The 23,659-nt window shown below is 39.8% G+C and overlaps 1 protein-coding gene across 2 annotated transcripts; it reads left to right on the top strand.

The window, feature by feature from the left end:
* The first annotated feature begins 239 nt into the window (after window positions 1-239).
* mtf1 (metal-regulatory transcription factor 1) lies at window positions 240-23,347 on the top strand. 2 transcript variants are annotated; one of them, XM_061717252.1, is made up of 11 exons: window positions 240-316; window positions 4,218-4,709; window positions 9,947-10,185; window positions 11,473-11,604; window positions 11,873-11,946; window positions 12,232-12,365; window positions 13,647-13,724; window positions 13,949-14,051; window positions 14,144-14,832; window positions 15,691-15,760; window positions 20,218-23,347. In XM_061717252.1, the coding sequence occupies exons 2-11, from the start codon at window positions 4,284-4,286 to the stop codon at window positions 20,694-20,696; spliced, it is 2,424 nt and encodes an 807-aa protein (XP_061573236.1). In that variant the 5' UTR covers window positions 240-316; window positions 4,218-4,283; the 3' UTR covers window positions 20,697-23,347. The 2 variants fall into 2 exon arrangements, with proteins under 2 accessions (XP_061573236.1, XP_061573235.1); XM_061717251.1 differs by lacking the exon at window positions 240-316 and adding an exon at window positions 3,698-3,728.
* The last annotated feature ends 312 nt before the right edge of the window (window positions 23,348-23,659 follow it).

The following is a 23,659-nucleotide window of genomic DNA, read 5'->3' as shown; positions in this document are numbered from 1 at the left end:
CATAATCAGCAATATTAAAATAATAAAAGGCTTGCAATATTTCAGTTGATTTGTAATGAATCCAGAATGTATGACATTTTTGTTTTTTTTTAATTGCATTACAGAAAATAAAGAACATTATCACAATATTCTAATTTTCTGAGACAGTCCTGTATAAACAACCCTGGGTACCGGTTGGTTCATCTTGCCTATTAATTTCCCATAATTCATTACGAAACTCTGTGATCTGTGACGTCACGTGATGACGTAGCGCTGGGCGGAGCCAGGCTGGAAGTGCTTCACCATCAGAGGGATAAAAGCTCACATTTTAATAAAGGTAAACCTATTTTTATTGTCATTTCGCACCTTAAATGCTAACTTTGTCATTGGTGTTTTATCTTACCCTTATGACAATATTAAACAGTTAATCTCCGATGCGGGGGTAGATGTGTAATGTCAGCTGGCGACAGTTAGCCTCTTAGCTTAGCAGCGAGCTAAGTTACTGCCTAGCACTAATATACATGTGTGCACAAATACGAGCCGATTTATGGCTGGCTGAGACTATTTAGCTTTGTTTTTAATCAAGAGAGATAAACACAAAAAATATTTAAAAATGGGTGTTAAAATTGCCAAAGAGAAAGTGTGAGAAACGTGAAGTGTCGATGTGATTAATTGTGAAATGTATCTGATGGTTTGTGTCCGACATTAAGGGTGTTAATGTCACTACGTTGTTAACTTTCTAGCAGTGTATGTCAGCTGTGTGTGCTTCTGCAGGGGCTGCTCTGTTTACCAGGCCCCTGTCTGTTTGGAAACCTTGTTTTAAGTTGGTTCTCGTGAGCGTTTGGTGTGTTTATTACCTTTTACATTAACGTTTTATGAAATTAATTGATTGGAAATCAGAAAGTGTGTCATGCAGCTGTTTGAGTTCAACCCGCCTGTCTTCACTGCCGTCAGAAAGTTCCAGATCTCAATGTGTAGCTTTAGTTTTTCTAATGTGTCCTGTGAACCCTGACTTTTAAGGTTACATTGAATTGATTACGTTGAAATGTTCCTTACACTGGGACAATTATGATTATAATTATTGATATTGCTTATTGGTTGTTTGTGTTGTACTTATTTATTTTTTGTTATTTTGTCTTTTTCCTTTCTTTTCTTTTCTTCTCTTTCTTTTCTTTTAATTTTATTTAATTTTTATAGGTTATATATGATATGATATTGTGAGGAAGGGACAGGACTAAATAAGCGTTCTGCTTCCTCCTGTTCCCTCTCGAACACATGGTTTTGCTGTGTGTTTTTATTTTTGAATGAGACTGTTAAATTGTTTTGCTTTTTTTATATTTTGATGCTCTTAATTTGATTGGGTTTTGTTGTGTTATGAGGCCCCTGTCTGTTTGGAAACCTTGTTTTATTTATTTAGCTGGCACGTCAAATGTGGGAAAAGTTGGTTCTAGTCAGAGTTTGGTGTGTTTAATACCTTTTACATTAACGTTTAATTGATTGGAAATCAGAAAGTGTGTCATTCAGCTGTTTGAGTTCAACCCGCCTGTCTTCACTGCCGTCAGAAAGTTCCAGATCTCAATTTGTAGCTTTAGTTTTTCTAATGTGTCCTGTGAACACCGCGGTTGAATTGGTTTGATATTGGATATTATGAATTTAACACCCATAAAACTTGTGATACATACCACTGATTTTGGTCAAACCCCTTGTGATGTGTTCATGGTCATCTAGACTATATCACAAAACAGTAATTATTAAAAAATCATGTATATGGGCATATATATGGGCTGATTTAATGAGGTTTAATGAATTCAACACCCATAAAACTTGTGATACATAACACTGATTGTTTTCATTAAACCTCATTAAATCAGCCCATAATATGATTTTATAATAATTACTCTCTTGTGATATATAGTCTAGATGACCATGAACACATCACAAGCAATATGACCAAAATCAGTGGTATGTATCACAAGTTTTATGGGTGTTGAATTCATAATATCCAATATCAAACCAATTCAACTGCGGTCCTGTGAACGCTGAGTTTTAAGGTTAAATTCAATTGATTACGTTGAAATGTTCCTTAGACTGGGTACTTTAGTAATAAATGGAGGTTGTAACATTTATATTCAACATATTGCCTCCTAGATATGAGCGCAGGTTAGTTTTTCTTTCCCTCTGACAGGATCTGATGCTTTCACGAGAGTTGGGCGGTAAAAATGAATTTGACGCTTATGCTGAGATTTAAATGGACAAGTTTAGCGTTTATTATGATTCCATGGCTCTTATCTGATTTCCAGGAACAGGTTTCCTTTTACTATAAAGGAAGCCAAGGCACGTTTATTTGTATTCAACACAAGGTAATTCAAAAGTGCTTTACATCAACATAAAAAGCAGCAAGACACAATTAAAGAGTAAATAACAAATAAAATGATAAGAAAAGAGGTAAAATAATAAAAAGCACAAGTTGTTAAAAATAAGGGCAGTAGAGTCCAGCAGGTAAGTATTTAATTTAGGAGTACGCTTGAGTAAACAGTAATGTTTTTAGGCCTGATTTAAAGGATCTACAGTTGGAGCAGACCTCAGGTCTACAGGAAGTTTGTTCCACCGGTGAGGAGCAGAATAACTGAACGCTGCCTCACCTTGCTTGGTTCTGGTTCTTGGGAACCACAACAAACCAGATCCAGATTAACCTCAGGGGTCTGGGAGCTTCATAGGAACTAACAGATCAACCATGTATTTTGGTCCAAGACCATTCAGTGCTTTGTAGACCAGCAGTAAGAACACTGCCTACAGACATTTAACAACAAAAGTACTGAAATCTTACAGAAATGATGATGAATTTGGAGTTAAAAGAATGTACAAACATAAAAAAAATGTAAGAAGAAATATAAAGGCATAGTTTATTTGAGGTATAAAAGTGAAGAGCGTGTTTAAAGATCACCAGCTGTGTGTGTTCTGCTATTTCGTCATGTTGTCTTTATAATAATAATAATACATTTTATTTGTATAGCGCTTTTCAAGGCACTCAAAGATGCTTTACATTGGTCATAATCATAAAAACAGTACACAAAGGACAATTACAAGACACAGGACAGTACATAAGGACACAACATGACACAGGACATTAATCACATATTAAAAGCAGTTCTGTAAAGGTGAGTTTTGAGATGGGATGTTGGGAGGTCTGTACAGTCACGGATGTGTTTGGGGAGGGAGTTCCAGAGGGAGCAGCGATGGAGAAGGCTCTGTCACACCAGGTCCGGTGCTTGGTTCTGACTGGAGGGGACAGGAAGTTGGCGTCAGAGGAGCGGAGGCTGCGGGGGGGGGGTGTGGCGGTGGAGCAGGTCGGTGAGGTAGCATGGGGCCTGATTGTGGAGAACTTTGCGGGTGAGGAGAAGGATTTTGAAATTGATCCGTTGAGGGATGGGGAGCCAGTGGAGCTTCTGGAGGACTGGGGTGATGTGGTCACGGGAGCGGGTGTGGGTGAGCAGGCGGGCGGCAGAGTTCTGAATGTATTGGAGTTTATTGAGAACCTTGGAAGATGAGCCGTAGAGGATGCTATTGCAGTAGTCGAGTCTTGAGGTGAGGAAGGCGTGGATCAAGGTTTCAGCAGAAGAGAAGGAGAGTGATGGACGGAGACGGGCAATATTTTTGAGGTGGAAGAAAGCAGTTCTTGTGATGTGGTTGACATGGTGTTGGAAGGAGAGGTTATTGTCCAGAATAACTCCGAGGTTGCGGATGTGAGTGTGAGTGTCTTTGTATATTTATATACTTAAATATACGTATTATATTTATATCATAGTTATTATATTTATATCATAACTATATATTTATGATAGAGCTTACATCTGGTATTAAACAGGTTATTTTTGTAAAAAATTATATATATTTATACAAATAAGTGTATAGTATAAAAAGTAAATACACATTATAATGTATGTTTAGTTGTGGAAAGGGGGTGGGATTAAATAAATGTATACTTCCCCCCCACTCCTTTTCAAACATGTGACTGAAATATGTGTTGTTTGATGTTGTTTTTTTTTCTTTATGTGGTGGAATTCCCACCTGTATTTGTTTCTCATCTTTTCTTCTTGTTTTTTTTTTATACACGTTCGAAATAAACGAACGAACGAATTTAAAGATGGGCCATTCACACACTGTCTTTACCTTGAACAAGGTAATTATTCTCCTAATCCAAGTAAGCCCAAAAATAATCTAACTTCTTTATTTCTCAGGTTGTAACACTAAGGGTGTAAGTGTGCAGTCCTCCTTGCGACCCAAGCAGGGAGGCACTGGTGACCATGAGTGAGAATGGCCCTCATACAGAGGCGGCCATGTACTTTGAAGTGGAAGTGGATCAACTGGAGAGGGACGAGGAAGAAAATGTTGCTGAACCTTCATCGTCCTCTGGTCGTGTATACGACCGCACCACAGTGCTCATTGAGCGGGACCCTATTCGTCTTGATGAGGAGGGCGAAGAGGAGGGTCACTGTGGAGGGGATGAAGATGGGGGCGCCTTCCTAAATGAAGGTGATGGAGATGAGGAGGAAGGGTCTTTGGTGTTTATGACTGACCCTGATGGGATGTCACAGGGTTACGTGCACCACACAATTTCTCCAGATCAGATACAGTTTACGATCAATCCAGGCTCTACACCAATGCCACGTAACATCGAGGGGGCAACACTCACCTTGCACTCGGAGTGTCCAGAGACCAAGCAGAGAGAGGTAAGCTTAAATAATTATGTCTCTTTCCAATGTGAATTTAATGATAAAGTGTTGAAATGTCTGTAATATGCTTGTTTAGTTACAAAGGCTTCCATACAGTGATAAGTAAACGCAACCCTGCAACTGAATTTAGATCTTATGAGTTTGTTTTTGCACCATTAGATACAGATCTTGCTGCCATTGAGGTTGTGTATTGTATGAAGTTTCCCTGATTCGTACCCTTCAGGAACATGTCCTTTTTTTTTTTTTTGTTTACCGGACTATTTTTAGCTTACTGGGTCCCTGTACCTGTATGAAGTTTGTTCCTTAACAGCACTGTCTAAACTAAAGTTTACTTTGTTTGGTATTTTCTTCTGTCACTTCCATTATTGGGGCACCTTCCATCATTATTTACTTGAGTGTCATCTCTACAATGAAGTCCACTAAAGCTCTGTGAGCTAACTTAATTGTTGTTGGTGTGTGACAAAGAGAAGAAATACACAGTTGTCATAATAACCAATTAGAATGGGAGTCAAAGACACTGGCTGGTTTTTGTTGGTAGTAGGGATGGACGAATGCCAAAGCTAGAAGGCCCTTTCTTATAATTAATCCAATATTCCTTCAACCAAAATTTATATTTTAACCTGATAAATTTACTTCATGTATTGGCCATGAAGCTGAATGTATGAGAAAATATTTTGAATATGTGTCTCTACTTTTGATAAATAGTTCAATATGGTGTTCAGATTATTAGTTTTTCACCCATCCGAGTTTGTGACCTGGTTTGAAACATCTTCACATTCTTTATTCATTGTTGCAAATGTAGCCTCTGGTCATGGCAGTTGCTTATTTTGTTTGTGATAACTATCAGTCATTCCAGCTAATGCTGAACAAGAAGGCAAATGACTCTGGGATTTTCCCAATAAGTCAGATTTTATTGCAAACGTTGAGATGCATATTGTAACGATAGCATTTTCCACAGAAATAGGTGATACGTAATTAAGTAGGTAAAATTGTATTCCTATAGCAGCTTTCAAGATAAAAATCACAAAGTGCATAACAATAAAAGACAGGACAAATCATAAAACATATAAAAACAAATCAAAACTAGACAAGAGCAAGTTTTAAAATTATCTTCTTTTTTTTTAGCTGCTTTTTAAAATAAATCAGTCTACAGATCTCAGGCTTAGAGGAAGGGAGTTCCTGAGGGCGGCAGCAACTGCTGCAAAGGCTCTGTCACCTTTTAGTTTTCAGCCATATTTGCTTCATAATGAGCAGACCCTGGTCACGTGATCTTAGAGACTTACTGGGGACGTGGGGACGTAAGGCTGCAAAAGGTTTCTAATGTAAGGTGGTGCCTGATCATTTAAAGCTCCATGCGTTTCAGCAAAAATTCAGCTAGCTTAGTAGGGGCGTGACATGCATAAACTTTTTAAAGATTTTATTAGACTTGCAGCAGTATTCTGCACAACCTGAAGATCTTTTGCTTAAACATGTGAAAATTGAGTTAAAATAATTGAGACGTGATGAAATGGTGGTTTGAATAATCACCTCCATCTCAGATTGTGATGCAATTGGACTCAGCTTGGCAATATTTTTTGACTGATTAAAAACAAGAACAAACAACTGTTTTTACGTGAGAGTCAAAAGACAAAACAGGGTCAACAGTTACTCCGAGGTTCCTCACTGAACTGATCCTCGCTAAATTGAATTGAATTAAATTGAGGGCTTTATAAATGAGGCAAGTGGGCCAAGATTCTCTGCCATCTTAGTGAGAAACCTGTCAGGAGAACAAACAAGGACTTCGGTTTTTGCATCATCCAATTCCTGACAGAATCCAAACACCTACGCAAGATCTGTATCTTAAAAACATCTTAAGTTTAAAAGAAATGTAAAGTTGAATATCATCAGCATTGCAATGGTAAGAAATGTCTTAATATATGTCCCTGCAAAGGGAGCAGATATAAAATAAACAATACCTGTAGTGTTGAGGGAAAATTAAATGCACGAAAGAAAGGTTGTTTAGAAAAAGATTTGACTAAAAACGTGATCCACAGACACTATACATTACACAAAATGTGATTAACAAATAACTAAGTGCAGAAGGAGAAGTGGGGGGGCAAGTGAAAGCATTGTATTATAACTAATTCAACACTATTGGCCGTTTTAAAAGTCTAGGCAGAATTCCCAGCTATTTTAAGTTTTATTGTCAGTGCAGATGGTATACTCTTTCATCTTGTTTTTAATCATCAAAACGCTCTTGGTTCATTCATTTTTTTTCAAGTTGGGAGAATTGTTGCAGTTTTACAGTATCTTAAAATAATTATGGTAGCTGTACCCAACTATGATGACAGAAAATACACCTTTCATTTTGTATTTGTGATCTATCCCCAAAAAGTAGCATTTAACACCATACCAACCATATTTATACCACCAATTTTATCATACCCAGACTGGATTTACTGAAATGATCCAGTATCTATGAATTTTCCTCCACCTTTTTGATATATTTTTAGTATAAATACAGTTCTCCATTGCAAAGTTTTAATTATCAAATGCTTTGGAAGGGGTAAATAATTGAACAGTATGTAGAGTTTCTATGGCATCACGTTCCTCATTTCACTAATGGACTTTGCCAACTTGGCTTGTAACTGACAGGAAAGTCCTTTTTATCCTCTAAGTTCACTGCCCCAGTGAGCTTAGTGTAGCAATACATAAACCAGTTTTTCACTAGCTGCATGGTCTGGTTGAGGTAGTCTGCTAGTTAGCAGTTTAGTTATTGAAGATACAAACAAGGAGATTTGTCACAAGCTGCAGTTCATTAAAGCAGCGTTGGAATCACAGGAAGAGAAAGTCCTCAGCTGAGTGACATACGTCACATTTCCATTACACTTTTGTGCAAAAGAAAATCAACTCTCTGAAAGTGTGATAAAGGTAGCAATGCAGGGGGTTGCTGTTTACATTGAATGCTATTTCTTTTGAATAAGTGTAATTCTCGTATCTTGTCCTGCAAGATTTCTCTTCAAAACAATGAAAAAGAAAATCTCAAACATCTTTAGTCTTTGACAAATTATTGTCTTTGCCATTTGGTCTGTATTGTAGTGGTGACAAGTCCTATGTTTTAATTGATATCCGTTTCTGCATTTTCTTGTAACTGCTCACCATTTCCTAATGAACAAAAATACTGCACAGTCAGCGTTTTCACATAAATTGCGAAATAAAAATGGTGCAACACTGTTCTTTGACCCAAAGTCATAAGAATAGGGCAAACATTTTTTTGGTTAAGTGTCACATCCTCTTTTTAAATGAAAATAGAATAGATTATTGACATTGACATTTGAGGGTACAGGGTACCATTTTTGTGCATGTAGGTTTTACAATCTCTCAGCATAGTATTACTAAAGCAGAAAAGCTTCAAATATGATGCGTGTGATTGGGGAAAGCCTGTAAGGTTGCCCTGATGGTACAGCTGTTCTTTAACCTAGTAATGTCAAATAGCTTTTGATATTATATAGATTATATGTACAGTATTTTCTTTATTGGTAAAGAAATGTGATTTCTTGTAGTGACTTTGTTTTGATGACCTTTATATAGTCACAAAATTAATTTCAATATGAAGTATAAAGGAAACTATGTATTTATGATACTTAATTGTTAGACAAAAAAAAGTCTGCAGTGTAGAAAATTAAAAACATTATTTTTCATTTTGCTGCGGAACATAAAACGTCCAGTGTGCACTGTGCAGGCTTGATATTCCTTTTTCTGGTGTTATAAGAGAAAGATTGAACTAAGATGAACATGAAGCATTCCACGATCTTGACATAAATAAGCTGATATATTTATTAAAGTAGTCTTTACCACTAAGCATATGGGAGACCAAAACATACAATGTTCCATGACATTAATGGATTTCATGTTGTAGAAGAGTTGCAGTGTTGTGGAAGATGAATGTAGTTTTGAGCTGAGAGCTTTAGCAGGATTCCACGCTGGCTTTAAACGGATATTTGTTTAACAAATGATCTCTCTCACATATTAATATTCAAAATCAAAGGTCTTAGATCACCCATCACTCAGATCTGTATTCTAAGAGTGAAAGCTTGAAATAGCTATGACATTGCATAAAAGCATACTTTAAATTATTACCAGGAGGCTTGTATATGTCCTAAAGTAAGGCAGTGAGAACACATGTTGCATCAACATATATTGTTGTTGATGTTGTTATTATTATTGTATTCTATTTTTTTCAACTGAATCCTCTTGCTTCAGTTTAAAATTGTGATATATTCCTGTTTGACCCTTAACAAAACAGAACAAGAAGACATAGTGATAATGCCAGATGGGAAAGAGGAGTGTCTTGTCAGGGAGCAGATCTACAAGCCTCTACATGCTGGTTATGTGTTGATACTACACTGTCATCAATGTCAAAAAAACAAAAAATGGCTGTTTAAATTTGCCTTTTTGACCTCTGAAATTGCCTTTCATTTTCAGAAGCAAGTTTTAAGCAAAGCCTTGGGTCATAATGGACCATATATATATATATATATAATGGCTGCTTTTATTCGCGTAGCTCCAGCATGTTTCAACTTCTACATTGCAGTGGACATTGGTGCTATGAAATAGGATAGGATGGGATGTTAGATGTGTGACTGAGTCATTGAGTTTCAAGTCCACTCTAAAAGGTCACACTGCCTCAGATTGTAACTTCATTTTTTTTTTTATTGAATTGTTTATTTCAAACACATAAGGAAAAAAAATATAAAATTTTAAAACAAATTCAAAACATACAGAAAAAACGCAACAACAAAAACGGAATACAAACAGGGAAAAAAAAAGTGTCTGAAAAGGAGCAGGTAGAAGTAAAACTTATTTAACCCTGCCCCTTTGTTACCTCTATTATAAATTAAATATTAATAATAAATAGCTGCCAATTTACCTATTAGGCAACATAGTTTCCCATTGGTTGTGCCTTTGCACCTAACCAGCTAACAAACACAATCTTTCCTTAACATAACTCCTCCTCAATCAAATAACTTCCCAGAACTTTCTTTTTGTACCGTTTTTTAAATTGATTTATATTTGTACATTGCTTCAACCCATCACGCAACCCATTCCCATATAGATATAGATTGTTTCTGAGATGAAATCAGCAAACCGATAACTTGATGTTTGTTTTTTGTTTTAATGTAAAATCAGTTCAATACATTTTAAGAAAGGTGACGGGACCCTTTTTTTTTTTTTTCTTCTTCTTCTTTGATTAGGTAAAGCGCTATCAGTGCACATTTGAAGGCTGCACAAGGACATATAGCACGGCAGGAAACCTGCGGACACACCAAAAGACACACCGGGGCGAGTACACGTTCGTGTGTAATCAGCAGGGCTGCGGAAAGGCCTTCCTCACTTCTTACAGTCTAAAGATCCATGTTCGTGTTCACACCAAGGAGAAGCCTTTTGAGTGTGATGTGCAAGGCTGTGAAAAGGCCTTCAACACTTTATACAGGTGGGCCTTCATAAATGCTTGTGTCAAGTTTGGTTTTTCCTCACACTACTGTTTGCCTAAGTGCTTTGCAAAATCTTTGGCAAGTACAGATTATTGTCACAGTAAATCCTTTTTAGCCACGCACAAACTGCAGGCCTCTGTAGTTCACGGAGCTGCTTTTCTTGCAAGGAGTAGCTTTAGTGTCAAGATGGAACTATCTGTGACACAAATGTAAGGGAAAGGTCAAAATGAAGTGACCAGAGCAACAATGAGACCCTGCATTTTTAAAATATAAATGCATAAAACAGTTCCTTATAACAACCTAATCAAAACACAGAGGAATTGAGTAAAACAGAATCCTGTGTTTATTGAGTCAGTTTGCCACAGAGGAATTATGAGACCATATTCACTGGCGTACCACCCAGTGGCTGGTCATGGCGTCATTTCATTGTTCTTCTCTGTGGTGTGAATGCGTGAACGGGGGCAAAAAAAGAGGAAAACATTTACTTTTTTTTTTTTTTTTTTTTTAAGTGTTTCCCCTCAGGTAGCTCCCCATAACTCTCATAGATTCCCTTGAATAGTTTGCTCTGATTTCCCATACTGTTATCTCAGGGTGTTCTGTCCTATATAGTTTTCCCTCTTAACTGTTAGGGTAATTAAGAAGAAGCTTTCTCCCTAGGAGAGAATAACATCACTGTAAGCACTAAAGTAGAACATGATTCACCAGACATCTTTGCAAATTAATGGAGTCTGACAACTTTAACAAATTACCAGACACTTTCTGACTGTTTCATTATTGTAACAAAACAATCACAAGCATTCAGCTGTTCTTAATTAGATACTAGTCTGCATGTTACCCTGCAGACTTTATAGTAATGTCAAATGGACCACATCAGGGTTCACTGGTTTGTACTGGTTCACTTCCTGATGCAGCATTTCTCAGGCTTGATGGAAACTGTGCCATCAGCATCAGCTCTGTCAAAGACTGTTGCCCCAGGCAACCATCCCATGCCACACATAGATGGATTTTCTTTTTGATAGCTTTAATGTGCTTTCTCCTCTTCCTTTTTACACCCAGATGCTTTCAGACTATCAGCACTAACAAAATGTGGACTTTGGTCAGTTGTTTTCCTTGTCTGGCTCACTAGTGTTAGTAAGAAAAGATCAACTATCATTGTAAATGTGTTTTTAGACTTGTTAACCCTCCGTAGATCAGGAATTTGAAATAGAAAGCAACTGTGTTTTATTTTTTTTAATTTTTTTATGTGTCTCCCCTGGTGGTGTAACTCAAATTGATTGTCTCTGCAGGCTAAAAGCACACCAGAGACTTCACACAGGCAAGACTTTCAACTGTGAATCGGAGGGATGCACAAAGTACTTTACCACACTCAGCGACCTGAGGAAACACATTCGCACACACACGGGGGAGAAGCCGTTTCGGTGAGTATTTCCATTACGACAACAGCTTTAATCTGTTCTTGGCTGAAGTTAAGCAAACTCAAGTAATAGACACTCAAAAGCAGTGGTAAAAGTCTGTGTCTATGCTTGTGCGTGTCTATTCATGCTATCAATTTTTCCTTCATATTATCACATAGATAGCAGGGCCATAGCTTCACTGTTCATGCATTAGGGAATACACCGTTTCGACAAGGCATCACTTCGTTTTGTGCTTGATTGTTTGAATTTGAGACGTTTTTTTGTCTTTCAGGTGTGATCACGATGGCTGTGGAAAAGCCTTTGCAGCAAGTCATCATCTAAAAACACATGTACGGACACACACAGGTATGTATTTCTGCCCCTTTCACAGAATAATTTGAACAACAAACTGTAGGCTCAGCGCGCACGCGCTTTCCATAAATCAAAGTCATTGTCTCCTAATATAAAACGAGGACATGAAGTCAGTTGACGTTAAATAGTTCTGTGGTACATTTCGTGTAGAATATAACAGAACAGTTTTGATCTTACATGTCTTTTTTTCCATGCAGCTGTGAAACCAAAGAATGATATATTGTCAACTTTTTTTTTTCTCATTTTGTGTTGTCCTGAATGTTTATCTTTGTTATGTAGGGGAGAAGCCATTTAACTGTCCAAGTGATGGCTGCGAGAAGACTTTTAGCAGCCAGTACAGTTTAAAGAGTCACATTCGGGGCCACGACAAAGGACAGAGTTTTAGCGTCACCCTCACCCATCCACACTCTGAAGTAAGTCACAGTGCACACCAGATTACCAGTATCATTTTTCAGTTGCATTCATCATTACTGTAGCCCAGACACCGCACTACAAGCCATGTGGTGACAGTCAGTGCTGGCAGAGCATCACATTTCTCTGATGACCACCTTGAAGTAAAGAGCTGAAAACCGTAGTGACACAAGGGCTTTGCGTTTGACCCAGACTTGGCTGTTTTTTCCTCTGTTTGTTGTACTACTGTAGACAAACCAGCAGCTGGGAGCCGTTTGTCCGTGACTGCCAGCATTACTTTCTTTTGCATTTTTATTTATGTGGTTCCTCACAATTCACTACCCAGCTTTATACGAAAGCTCACTTTAACCCTTGTGCTGTCTTTGGGTCAAGGGAGGGTGAAGGGAGAAAAGAAGGAATGAAGGAAGGGAGAAAAGATGGAAAGAAGGAAGGAAGTAGGAAAGGGAGGAAAGAAGAGAGGAATGGAAGGAAGGAAGTAGGAAAGGGAGGAAAGAAGAGAGGAATGGAAGGAAGGCAGAAAGAAGGAACGAAGTAAGAAAGGGAGGAAGGAAGGGAGGAATGAAGGGATAAAAGATGGAAGGAAGGGAGAAAGGAGAAAAGAAGGAAGTAGGAAATGGAGTAAGGAAGGGAGAAAAGATGGAAGGAAGGAAAGAAGGGAGAAAAGATTGAAGGAAGGATAGAAAAGGAATGGAGAAAAGGAGAGAAAGAAGGGAGGGAAGAAGGAAGGAAGGGAGAAAAGGAAAGAAGGGAAGAAGGAAGGAATGGAGAAAATAAAGAAAGAAGGCAGGAAAAGCAAAGAAGGTAATAAAGGAACAAATGATGAAAGGGAGGTAGGAAGAAAAAGGAGTAGAGGAGGGTAAAAAAGGAGGAAAAGAGGAAAGGAAGAAGGAAGGAGAGATCATGGCAGGAGGAAAGAAGGATAGAAGAATTGGGTCATTTTGACCCAAAGACAGCACAAGGGTTAGCTCACATAAGTAGAGTATTTTTTTTTTTTTTTACCCTTCGTGTACTTCAGCAACTAAGTGTGGCACACTTACGGGAAGTAAAGTGTAGGTGTGTCCATAGTTGTGACCGGTACTGTAGGTGTTGTATCAAACTTAAAATTCCCACTCTCATGACAATACTGACTGCTTACCTTTTTTAATGGGAAACCTACATTTTGATATCCATTTACTGTATGATGTATGCTTCAGTCTCATCCTCTACTTTATTTGTACATTTTATCTCCTGATTTCAGAGCCATGATGAGTTTTCTTGATGACCTATTTTTCTACTAATTACAGGATGCAAATCACTCGCTGTGCCTCAGTGACTTGAGCCTCATCTCTACAGACTCGGAGGTACGAGAGAACATCAATAATGTAAGTGCAAATGTTTCTTCATCTTTGTTGAACACATTGGCTTGAAGATCTGGAGGGTCTGCTAAGATAATTGATAAAATGTTGATAGATACTGACATTTAAAGTCAGGTGTTGCATAACATGTTATCACACTGCTACAGTACAAGTTCCTCGATTTAGTTAAAAGTAAATGAGGACATTGTTTATTTGATAAGGGCAATAAATTATCTTTTTTTTTATTACAGGCTCAAAACCTGGATCTCAACAATGTGACTCCTGTGAAAATATTTGAACTCATGTTTCAGAGTCCTGATAATAGCAATAGCCAGGATGATGCTGAACCGAACGGTAAAAAAAAAAAAAAGAAATGTTCTTTTAAACTTGACTGCTTCAGTTGATTTGAACACTTGTCCTGACTGAGTTTTAATCCTCCTCCTCAGAGAACCTTGGTGAACCCTTCAGCTTAGAGTGCTCTGCTCAAGCAGGAGCCACTGATGCCTCTTCTATCATCTCCTACTCTGTCAGTCTCGTGCCCTCATCTTCCTGTTCCCACAATGCTGCTGTCATGTCGGCTTGCTCGCAGCGCAGTCAGAGCTTTTCCTCTCAAGCTCCCACTGCTACCACTGTCACTCCGACTGTAAGCTCCACACAGCCTGCCCCTTTCATGCAGCTAAGTGGGCCTCAGCAGATCCCTGATGTGCCTCAGGCTTCTGTCCAAGCATCAAACCATGTCACCCCCCAGCAGTACGTGGCACTGCCGCCCACATTCATGCACTCAGAGAATGATACTCAGACCAGTCCTCAACCCCCCCCACCCATCTCTGCTCATCCTCCGGTGGCTCCTGCACTGACCACTGCAGCACCAGGCCCGGCTGCTGCTGCTGCTGCTGCTGCTGCTGCTGCTGTAGCTGCGACCGGCTCAACAGATGTTCTTGCAGCTGTCGCTCAACCCGTGCCTTTGGCCAATAATCCTGTAGCTAACACCGGTCCTGGTGTGGCTACGTCTCCTGCCACCATCACGATATCTTCAACTCAGAACCTGTTGCAGCCCAGCCTGGTCATGTCTGACCAGAACCTGCAGTGGATCCTTAGCAGTGCTGCCAACAGCCAGCAGAACCCCGAGCAAGCGGTGAGTAACGCTTCGGACAGTTTGTTAGGGCCCGAGCACTGACAGTGCGAAGGCCGTATTGTATCTGTAGGAGATGTTCTCGTTTTCCTCGTTTTTATTTTCCTCATTTTTCTTCTGACGAAATGAGGGCCTTTTTGCCCCCTAAACGTGCCCCAAAAGTCACCAAATTTTGCACGCAAGCCAGGCCTGGCGAAAAATTTGATATTTAATGGTTTGCATTAATGGGCATGGCCTAACGGCTCAACAGTGCCCCCTAGAAAACTTGGTGCCTCAAGCCCCACAATACGGTTTGACGTACATGCACGAAAATCGGTACACACCTGTATCATGTTGCAACTTAAAGAAAAGTCTCTTTGCGCCATGGCCGAAACCAAACAGGAAGTCGACCATTTTGAATTAATTGTGTAATTTTGGCGCAATTTATGCCATGTCTTCGTCAGTTAATACGGCCCGAACCGCAACGTGCACCCAGGTGCACGTTGCACGTTACATCAAAATGTGCATCTCGATCCTGCGACGACGCGCATTACTTTTCTCAGTCAAAAGCGTTACCGTGGTGACGATGGACGCCAAAAAGCGCGCCCCCCCCCCTTCATCTGATTGGTCCATATTTGATAGTTCCTATTTTCTGCCATAACTTTTGAATGGTTTGACATAGAGAGTCATGGGTGGTGTCATCGGACTTAGTTTTGACTCCTTGACCTTTATTGGTGAAAATTGCACGCGCGAGGGACCGTTCATCGCTGCTTGCAGCTTTAATTTATTTAGCTTTTCTTCACACACAAATACATCAACCAGTAGGAGACAGTGGGACATTCAGGAAGAAAAATAAAACTTGTGCTAAATGTTTCTTCACAGCCACATCAAGGAGCTCCAAAGGTGGAAAAGGTATTCTTCACCACAGCCATACCCGTGGGCGGAAATGCTGGTAAGAAAGCTTGTGATGATTGTGTTTTTACTTGCCATGGACATTTCCCAGTAGAATAATTAAATGATAACTTTGTTTTGCCGTCCAATTGGTACGACATAAAAAGATTAGTATATTGTATCTTAATGGCACAAAGTCAATTCAGTAGCTGCTGTGCTTTTATTAAAATTAAATAATAGATCAATGTGATTCTAGGATGCTTAATTATTACACAGCATTGGAACAGTGTGGTGTTACAATTGTTTAATCATCAAGTCACAGCACAAGACAAATGACTAAGTACTATGGGCTTCAAGATGAAATATTTTGGTGCAAATATAATGAGGACTTGTTCAAAAGTGTAAAACACCACAAGCAAAGGCCAGACTCTAAAATATTGAACAGTAAAGGAAACTCCTGATTTTTCTTGCTTCTTAGCTATCATTCACTGTCAGCCATTCTCAGAAATATTTAAAGAACAGTGCTCTCAAAACAAAAAGGAATGTTCTGGAGGTTAAAAGAGTAGCAGATGAGCCTAAAGCTGGAAATTGAAGGTGTGTTGTTAAATGTTGTCAGTGGTTATGCCCCACAGGTAGGGTGTGAGTTGGAGGAGAAGGAGAAATTCTGGAGCGAGTTAGATGAATTGACAACTACAACTAATGTGATCAGGGAGACATGCAGGAGAGTACTTGGTGTGTCATCTGGGAGGGAGGTAGACGAGGAGAGTAGGTGGGGAATGAGGAAGTGCAGGAGTGTGTGTGGGAGGCTAGCTAAAAAGAAGTGGGAGACTGAGGGGATGGAAGAGAGGAGACAGGAGTACAGGGTGATTGTAGAGGTAGCAAAGGCCAAATGAAGGACATATGGTGACTTGTATGCTAGGTTGGCAGTAAGGAGGGTAAGGCTGATTAGTACAGCTTGGTGAAGCAGAGACAGATGGGAAGGATGTGCAGCATGTTAGGGTGGTGAAGGATAAAGAGGGTACAGTACACTCACCGGACACTTTATTAAGTACACCTTGCTAGTACTGGGTTGGCCCCCTTTTTGCTTTCAGAACTGCCTTATCCTTCGTGGCATAGATTCAACAAGATTCTGGAAACCTTCCTCAGAAAGTATGGTGCATATTGACATGATGGCATCATGCAGATTTGTCGGCTGCACATCCATGATGCGACTCTCCCGTTCCACCACATTCCAAAAGTGCTCTTTTGGAATAATATCTGGGGACTGTGGAGGCCATTTGAGTTCAGTGAAATCATTGTCATGTTCAAGAAACCAGTGTGAGATGATATTGCGCGTTATCCTGCTGGAAGTAGCCATCAGGAGATGGTACACTGTGGTCATAAAGGGAAGGACATGGTCAGCAACAATACTCAGGTAGGCTGTGGCGTTGACACAATCCTTAATTGGTACTAATGGGCCTAGATCAGCAGTTTCTGAAATACTCCACAACCATGCCACGTTCAAAGTAGGGCTGAACAATTTTTGAAAATAATCTAATTACGATTTTCTTTTCCCTCAATATTGCGATTGCGATTTAATATGCGATTATTTTTTCAAGGTCGTGTTCTCATGTATTTTTCAAATACACAAGCAATAAATCAGTCTGTTTTATAATAAACAATGTCAGATTCATTTAAAGTACAGATTACAACAATAAAGAAAACAAATCTGTGGCTTTACGTCTTTAACACGTCTACACACGAGTGTTATGGGTCGTTCTCTCTGAACCCAATCGCACGACACCAAACCGGGTTAAACTTTAGCCAAAACGAGGCGTAGTTTAATAGAAAAACACAAAAAAAACTCCCACAGGGAACAAAAAAACCTTCCTCACAGGGAACTCAGAACTTCTTCACAAATAACTCAAAAATCACAGGGAGAAAAAAAACAACAAAGCCCAGAGCTAACAAAACGAACCAGCAATGAACAACTGGCAGCCGCTCTTTAACCTCCTCCTGATGAGCTGACGAGCTGCAGGTGGGGCTCACAGCGCGACTGTCCGCCGGCGCACGCCCGGCTCATGCTCGTCGCAGCGCGCAGCTCCTCGCCACGCCGACTCCGCGCTCATATATTTCCTCCGCAGCCCGCTCCGCCCGGCCGAGCCCTAACACTGAGGCCATGGTAGATTTAGGTTACGCGGCACTGTTGACTTTTTTTTTCCTGCCGGCTCTGCTCACTCGCACATTACGTGGACAGATCACGTGACTGGTCAAATCGCAGCCTTTGCGGTTAGAAAATCTTGTTTTATCACATTGCGATATCGCAAATGCAATTAATCGTTCAGCCCTAGTTCAAAGTCACTTAAATCACCTTTCTTCCCCATTCTGATGCTCGGTTTGAGCTGCAGCAGATCGTCTTGACCATGTCGACATGCCTAAATGCAGTTCAGTTCAGTTGCTGCCGTGTGATTGGCTGATTCGAAATTTGCGTTAACGAGCAGTTGGACACGTGTACGTAATAAAGTGACCGTGACAGAGAAGTTCAACGTGGAGGTGGGACTACACCAAGGATCAGTCACAAGCCCCTTCCTTTTTGCTCTGGTGATGGACAGACTGACAGCTGAACCGGTCAGGAATCTCCCTGGACTATGATGATTGCTGATGCCATTGTGATCTGTAGTCGGAGCAGAGAGCAGGTGGAGAAAAATTTGGAGAGGTGGAGGTTTGCACTGGAAAGAAGAGGGATGGAGGTTAGCCACAGCAAGACAGAGTACATGTGTGTGACTGAGAGGGACGCAAGTGGAACAGTGAGGTTACTGGGAGAAAAGATAAAGAAAGTGGAGGATTTTAAGTAGTCAGGGTCAACCGTCCGGAGCAACGGAAACTGTGGAAAAGAGGTGAAGAAACGTGGGCAATCAGGTTGAGACGGGTGGAGAAAAGTGTCCGCCGTTATGTGACAAAAGAGTATCAGCAAGAATGAAAGGAAAGGTGTATGAGACAGGGGTGAGAGCAGCAGTGTTTTATGGTTTGGATACAGTAGCACTGAGGAACGGAGCGGAGCCAGAGCTAGAGGAGGAGAAATGAACATGCTGAGGCTCTTTGGAGGTGGCAGTGATGGATAGGATCAGGAATGAGAACATCAGAGGGACGTTAGGTGTTAGATATTTTTGAGAAAGTCAGAGAGGCCAGAATGAGATGGTTTAGACATGTACAGAGGATGGATAGTGAATTTATTGGGAAAAGGGTGCTAAGCTGGGAACTGCTAGGCAGGAGGCCTAGAGGAAGAGCAGAGAGGAGCTGTATAGATGTAGTGAAGGAAGACATGAGGTCGGTTGGTGTGGGAGAAGAGGAGGCAGAAGATAGAGGTAGATGGAGATGGATGACTTGCTGTAGCAGCCCCTGAAGGGAGCAGCCGAAAGGAAGAGAAGAAGCTATAAAACAAAAAAAGAGGTGAATAATTACATCTGAAAAGATGACATAAGAGAATGTTTGTTTCTGCTTTATCATTGATTATTGAAAATCAGTGTCATGGTGATTGATTAATCCATTTTTGAATTATTCATTTCACCTTGGGTGTTATGCTTGTTTTTAAGACACCTGCTTAAGTATCTGAAATTGCTAATGCTCTAATTGAAATGAACTATTCAGGTTGTTTTATGGAACACAGGGAGCATTTTTGAAACTGCATACTGTGTACCATACACACTTAATAGCAAGCAGTTCGTTATGTATTTGTATGCAGTTATAACTTGTTGTATTCTATTGCTTTCCCTGACATGTGTCCTTGATCACAAAAACAAAAGATTTGTGTGCATATGTGGGATTGATTCATACCCTTTTCACAGTGATGAATGCACATTCGCTGTATTTTAATTAAAAGACTACGGTGGCCGAGACCCGCCATTGCTGAAAATAAAAGTAACGCTGCAAACAGAAACAAACGCCGCTGCAAATAAAATAAACGCTTTGCAAATAAAATAAACGCTGCAAACAAAAAGAAACGCCGCTGCAAATAAAAGAAACGCTGCAAATAAAATAAAAAAACGACGCAAATAAAAAAGCCACAACGGAAGTGAATTGCCGGGGACTATTTTTGCAGATGAACCGGTGTTACACATTAAAAATTACACGAAGCGACGTTGAACACTAATCTTTTCACTTATTTTCTCGTTCGTCGTTCTTCTTATTTCTTCCTTTTCACTTACCTCTTCTTCTTCTCCTCTCATGTAAAAAACACCGGTGCATCAGCAAAAATAGTCCCCGGTAATTCACTTCCGTTGTGGCTTTTTTATTTGCGTCGTTTTTTTTTTAATTTGCAGCAGCGTTTCTTTATATTTGCAGCGTTTCTTTTATTTGCAGCAGCGTTTGTTTTTATTTTCAGCATTTATTTTATTTGCAAAGCGTTTACTTTATTTGCAGCGGCGTTTCTTTTTATTTGCAGTGTTTCTTTAATTTTCCGCAATGGCGGGTCTTGGCCACCGTAAAAGACAGACCAACATTGGGATCCAAGTTCTGACTTAAATCGTGCCTCTGTTTCAGGCAACTCTGTTCAACAAATTGGCCTCAGCCTACCAGTCATCATCATCAAGCAGGAGGAATCCTGCCAGTGCCAGTGTGCCTGCAGGGACTCCGCTAAAGAGAAGAACGCAAAGACTGCTCCCCCCGTTGTTCCAGCCCCAGCCCCGCAGCAACCACCACCCGAACCCCCAGCCCCAGTGGAGCCTCCAAACCAGCCGGCTACGGTACCATCTCCCTCATGCTGCATCCCCAAGCCTTCTTCCAAGGTGGGTGAGGTGAGGCTGGAGCCCCCCTCTTCCTCCTCCTCCTCCTCCTCCACACCTCAGACCTTCCCCACTATAGTGGGCGGCACTGCCACCAATCCACCCCCATCTGATGGATTAACCAGTATGGATGTCTCAGATTTCCTCTCCATGCAGAGTCCAGAAACAGCTGCCAACATTGAGGCGCTGTTATTGGTTGCAGACGACTTTAACATGGCCACTGACGGTGATCCTTAAAAAAAAAAAAAAAAAAAAAAAAAAAAATTGCCTTCTATGTCTGGCACTTTGTGTTTTTTCTGTTGCACCCACTCATCTACAGGCACCAACTCCACCTACAGCAGTTCGCCCTCTGAAGCAATTTCTATTCTTCAACTGTATGTGGTCCATGCATTGAATCCTCTGTTCCTGCAGTGCGTTATGTTTGGAACTGTAAACCACACACACACACACACACACACACACACACACGATGAATAACTTTTCTGTTTCTCATTGCAGTAGCTCAGTTTTTGGAGGCAGGATTACTTTTGCTTTTTGATATTTAGTTAGCTTCAACTCTCAGTTAATGCAAATAAAAGCCAGTAGATCTTGTGCGGAACATACATGTATATAATAACTCTTGAATTTTTTTTTTTAATTGAAAGAATGGGAAAACAGCTCTGTTGTCCAAGCACTGATGATAAGTACTGTACTACAGGTCCTAACAAACACTTCAAGGTGGTATGCAACTCACCAGAAATCACTGTATATTAGAGGAATTTGCTATGAAATTGATTACGTGTTGCTCCCATCAGGAATCTAAAGGGGTTGACCACACAGCCCCTCATTTGGCTGACATGTAATATGTAGTGATTGACCTGGGGTTATTTTTTTTTGTTTGTTTTTCTAGTAGGACTAGTGTTGTCCAGAAAATGTGATGATCCTTTTTGTTAATCCTTTTGACAGTTAACTAATCAGGAAAATCGGCTGTGATCAGATCTGCTTGCCCTTAAAATGGCATTTAATCAATTAATAAGTTGCCTCTAACTTAAAATTGTATATTAATTTATTTAAGTGCTTCATTCTTTCACCATACTGTTAATACTGTTATCGTTGAGATAGCACAAAAATAATTTATTAATTTATTTTAATCGCTTGTATTTTATATTGCTTTTTTTTTTTTATAAACTTGCTTTCCTTTTTTCTATAATGTGTATCGCTAAAAGCAAGCTTTTGAGAAAAGAGGCTCCTCTAGTTGACTGCACAGTGAAGCAAATGGTCCTGTTGGACCTACTTATTTGTGAGAATGGTCCACAATAGGCAACTACTGTCAACATCCCATGCTTTTTTTTTTTTTTTTAGGGTTTTGACCCTCTCAGGGATGCATAATTCATAACTGATCCCAGTTACCTTAGTTTGTTACTCAGATGTGTTTTTGTAACCCCTTGCAGTAGCCCTATGTTTTGCTGCACTCTTCCTTGTTTGTTGCACACTATCTTGTAAAGAGAATAATCTGCCAGCTTATTAACTGATGTGCAGCACCACTACAGACTTTTTGTACACAACTGCTGTAAAGTAGCATTTAATGGTTGGAATCCAGAAAATAGTGTAAATATTTTGGTGTAAACATCCTTGACGAACTTGTAGATTATGCTAGGATTTGTATTTTTGTATAGACTTTTGATTTATAAACTCAGAGTTTGGAGTTAATGTATCCCCTATATTGCATTGTATACTGCATTGTTCCCCTGGTCGCGTTTATGCAGAACACTGAGTTTCTGCCGTGTTTAGTTAAATAGCTCTAATAGCAGCTGGACTCTGTACATTTACCATTGCAAAGAGGAAGAGCCTCATGCTCGATTAATTTAATAGTATTGTTTCACACGGGACTCAATGCAATGACAGAGCAAAGACATTATCTCCTGTAAGTTAGTGTTGAAGATGGCCTTACAGCATCAACTGTTATGTGAGCCTCCTTGCCTTGACCATCTCTGCTTTGGAAACAGACATGTTAGTCCTCATCCAGCAGCAGATCAGAGGCAAAAAAAGCTCGGGATTACTTTAGGTTTTCCTTGATCCATGTTTTCCTGCAGGAATAATGCAGAGTTCTTTGTGGTTAGACAGCAGGTCTTGAAAAGATTGGCTACATAACCTATACTGATACTAATCATTTGACTCCAAATTTTAATTCCAGATTATTGGATCTCAACAAACGAACACTTGTCCATTTGAACCTCCAATGTATATTTTACTTTGCGGTTGTGTCATAATTTAGACTAGTAGCCTCCCTTTGCTTGACAGGTGCAGAGGAAGCAGGTCTCAGATATGACTGAGCAGCAGTTGGATATCCAATATAACTGGGTTTGAGTCAAACCAGTGTCAATAATCACAATATTCAAAGGCTTCACTCACACTTTGTACTTGAAACCATTTTCTGCATGTGACATGGAGTGTCTAAATCTTAAAATTGACACAACTGGGCCATTAAAAAAATACTGCCAGGAGTCAATCATATATTACGTCAGTCCACACAACTATGCAATTTAAAGTTAAAATATTGACTCGGTTATTGACGCCTTTCTTCATGGGATGAAATTCTGCTACAAAATTATACAGAAGTCCTGGAGCAGAGTTGGGTTTCTAGTGCAATCATGTGTGTGCTACTTGGGCTCACGAATATCGCATTTGAAAGCTTGAGATAGAGGGATGGACACCTAGACTTTAAAGTGTGTCCTTGAAATGCTGTTCCCATGAATGTTGCACCATGTCTATCCTTTTACATGCAGTTTTGCCTCTGGTTCAAAACCAACTTTCTTTTTTTTTTTTAAATACTTGCGAATGAATGGTTCTGTTTTAAGAATTGTTTGTCAACTGTACAAAACTTTTTGTCCATAAACAACTTTCACTGGTCTTGCTCTATTTATGTAATTGTTGCATCCTTTCACATATTGACTCGGTATTTCCCTCCCCATCTTTATCCATTAAAGTCTAATTTACAGCTGCCAATATTTTAATTATAAAGCAGAAATGTTTTTTTGATTTGTGGTCAAGGCTCCTTTCTCCAATGTCTGTCTAAAAAAGGACAGCATTGGCAAGTTACTGATGGTGACATTTATTTGGAAGCAGATAAGTTGATCACACAAAGCTAGAGGTTGAATAAAGTAATTTCCTCAAGTTCCCCCTCCCCCCTCCAACTGGGCAATACTTACATATAGGAAACC

This window comes from Cololabis saira, chromosome 3 (assembly GCF_033807715.1).
Source record: "Cololabis saira isolate AMF1-May2022 chromosome 3, fColSai1.1, whole genome shotgun sequence".
Classification (NCBI taxonomy): domain Eukaryota; kingdom Metazoa; phylum Chordata; class Actinopteri; order Beloniformes; family Belonidae; genus Cololabis; species Cololabis saira.
This window is presented reverse-complemented; position numbering and strand designations above follow the sequence as displayed.

Bases quoted from the DNA above. Each gene is read 5' to 3' on its own strand.
- mtf1 (XM_061717252.1), top strand. From the start codon at position 4,284: ATGAGTGAGAATGGCCCTCATACAGAGGCGGCCATGTACTTTGAAGTG. The intron at 4,710-9,946 runs GTAAGCTTAAAT...TTCTTTGATTAG, and splicing joins CAGAGACCAAGCAGAGAGAG to GTAAAGCGCTATCAGTGCAC. The intron at 11,605-11,872 runs GTGAGTATTTCC...TTTGTCTTTCAG, and splicing joins ACGGGGGAGAAGCCGTTTCG to GTGTGATCACGATGGCTGTG.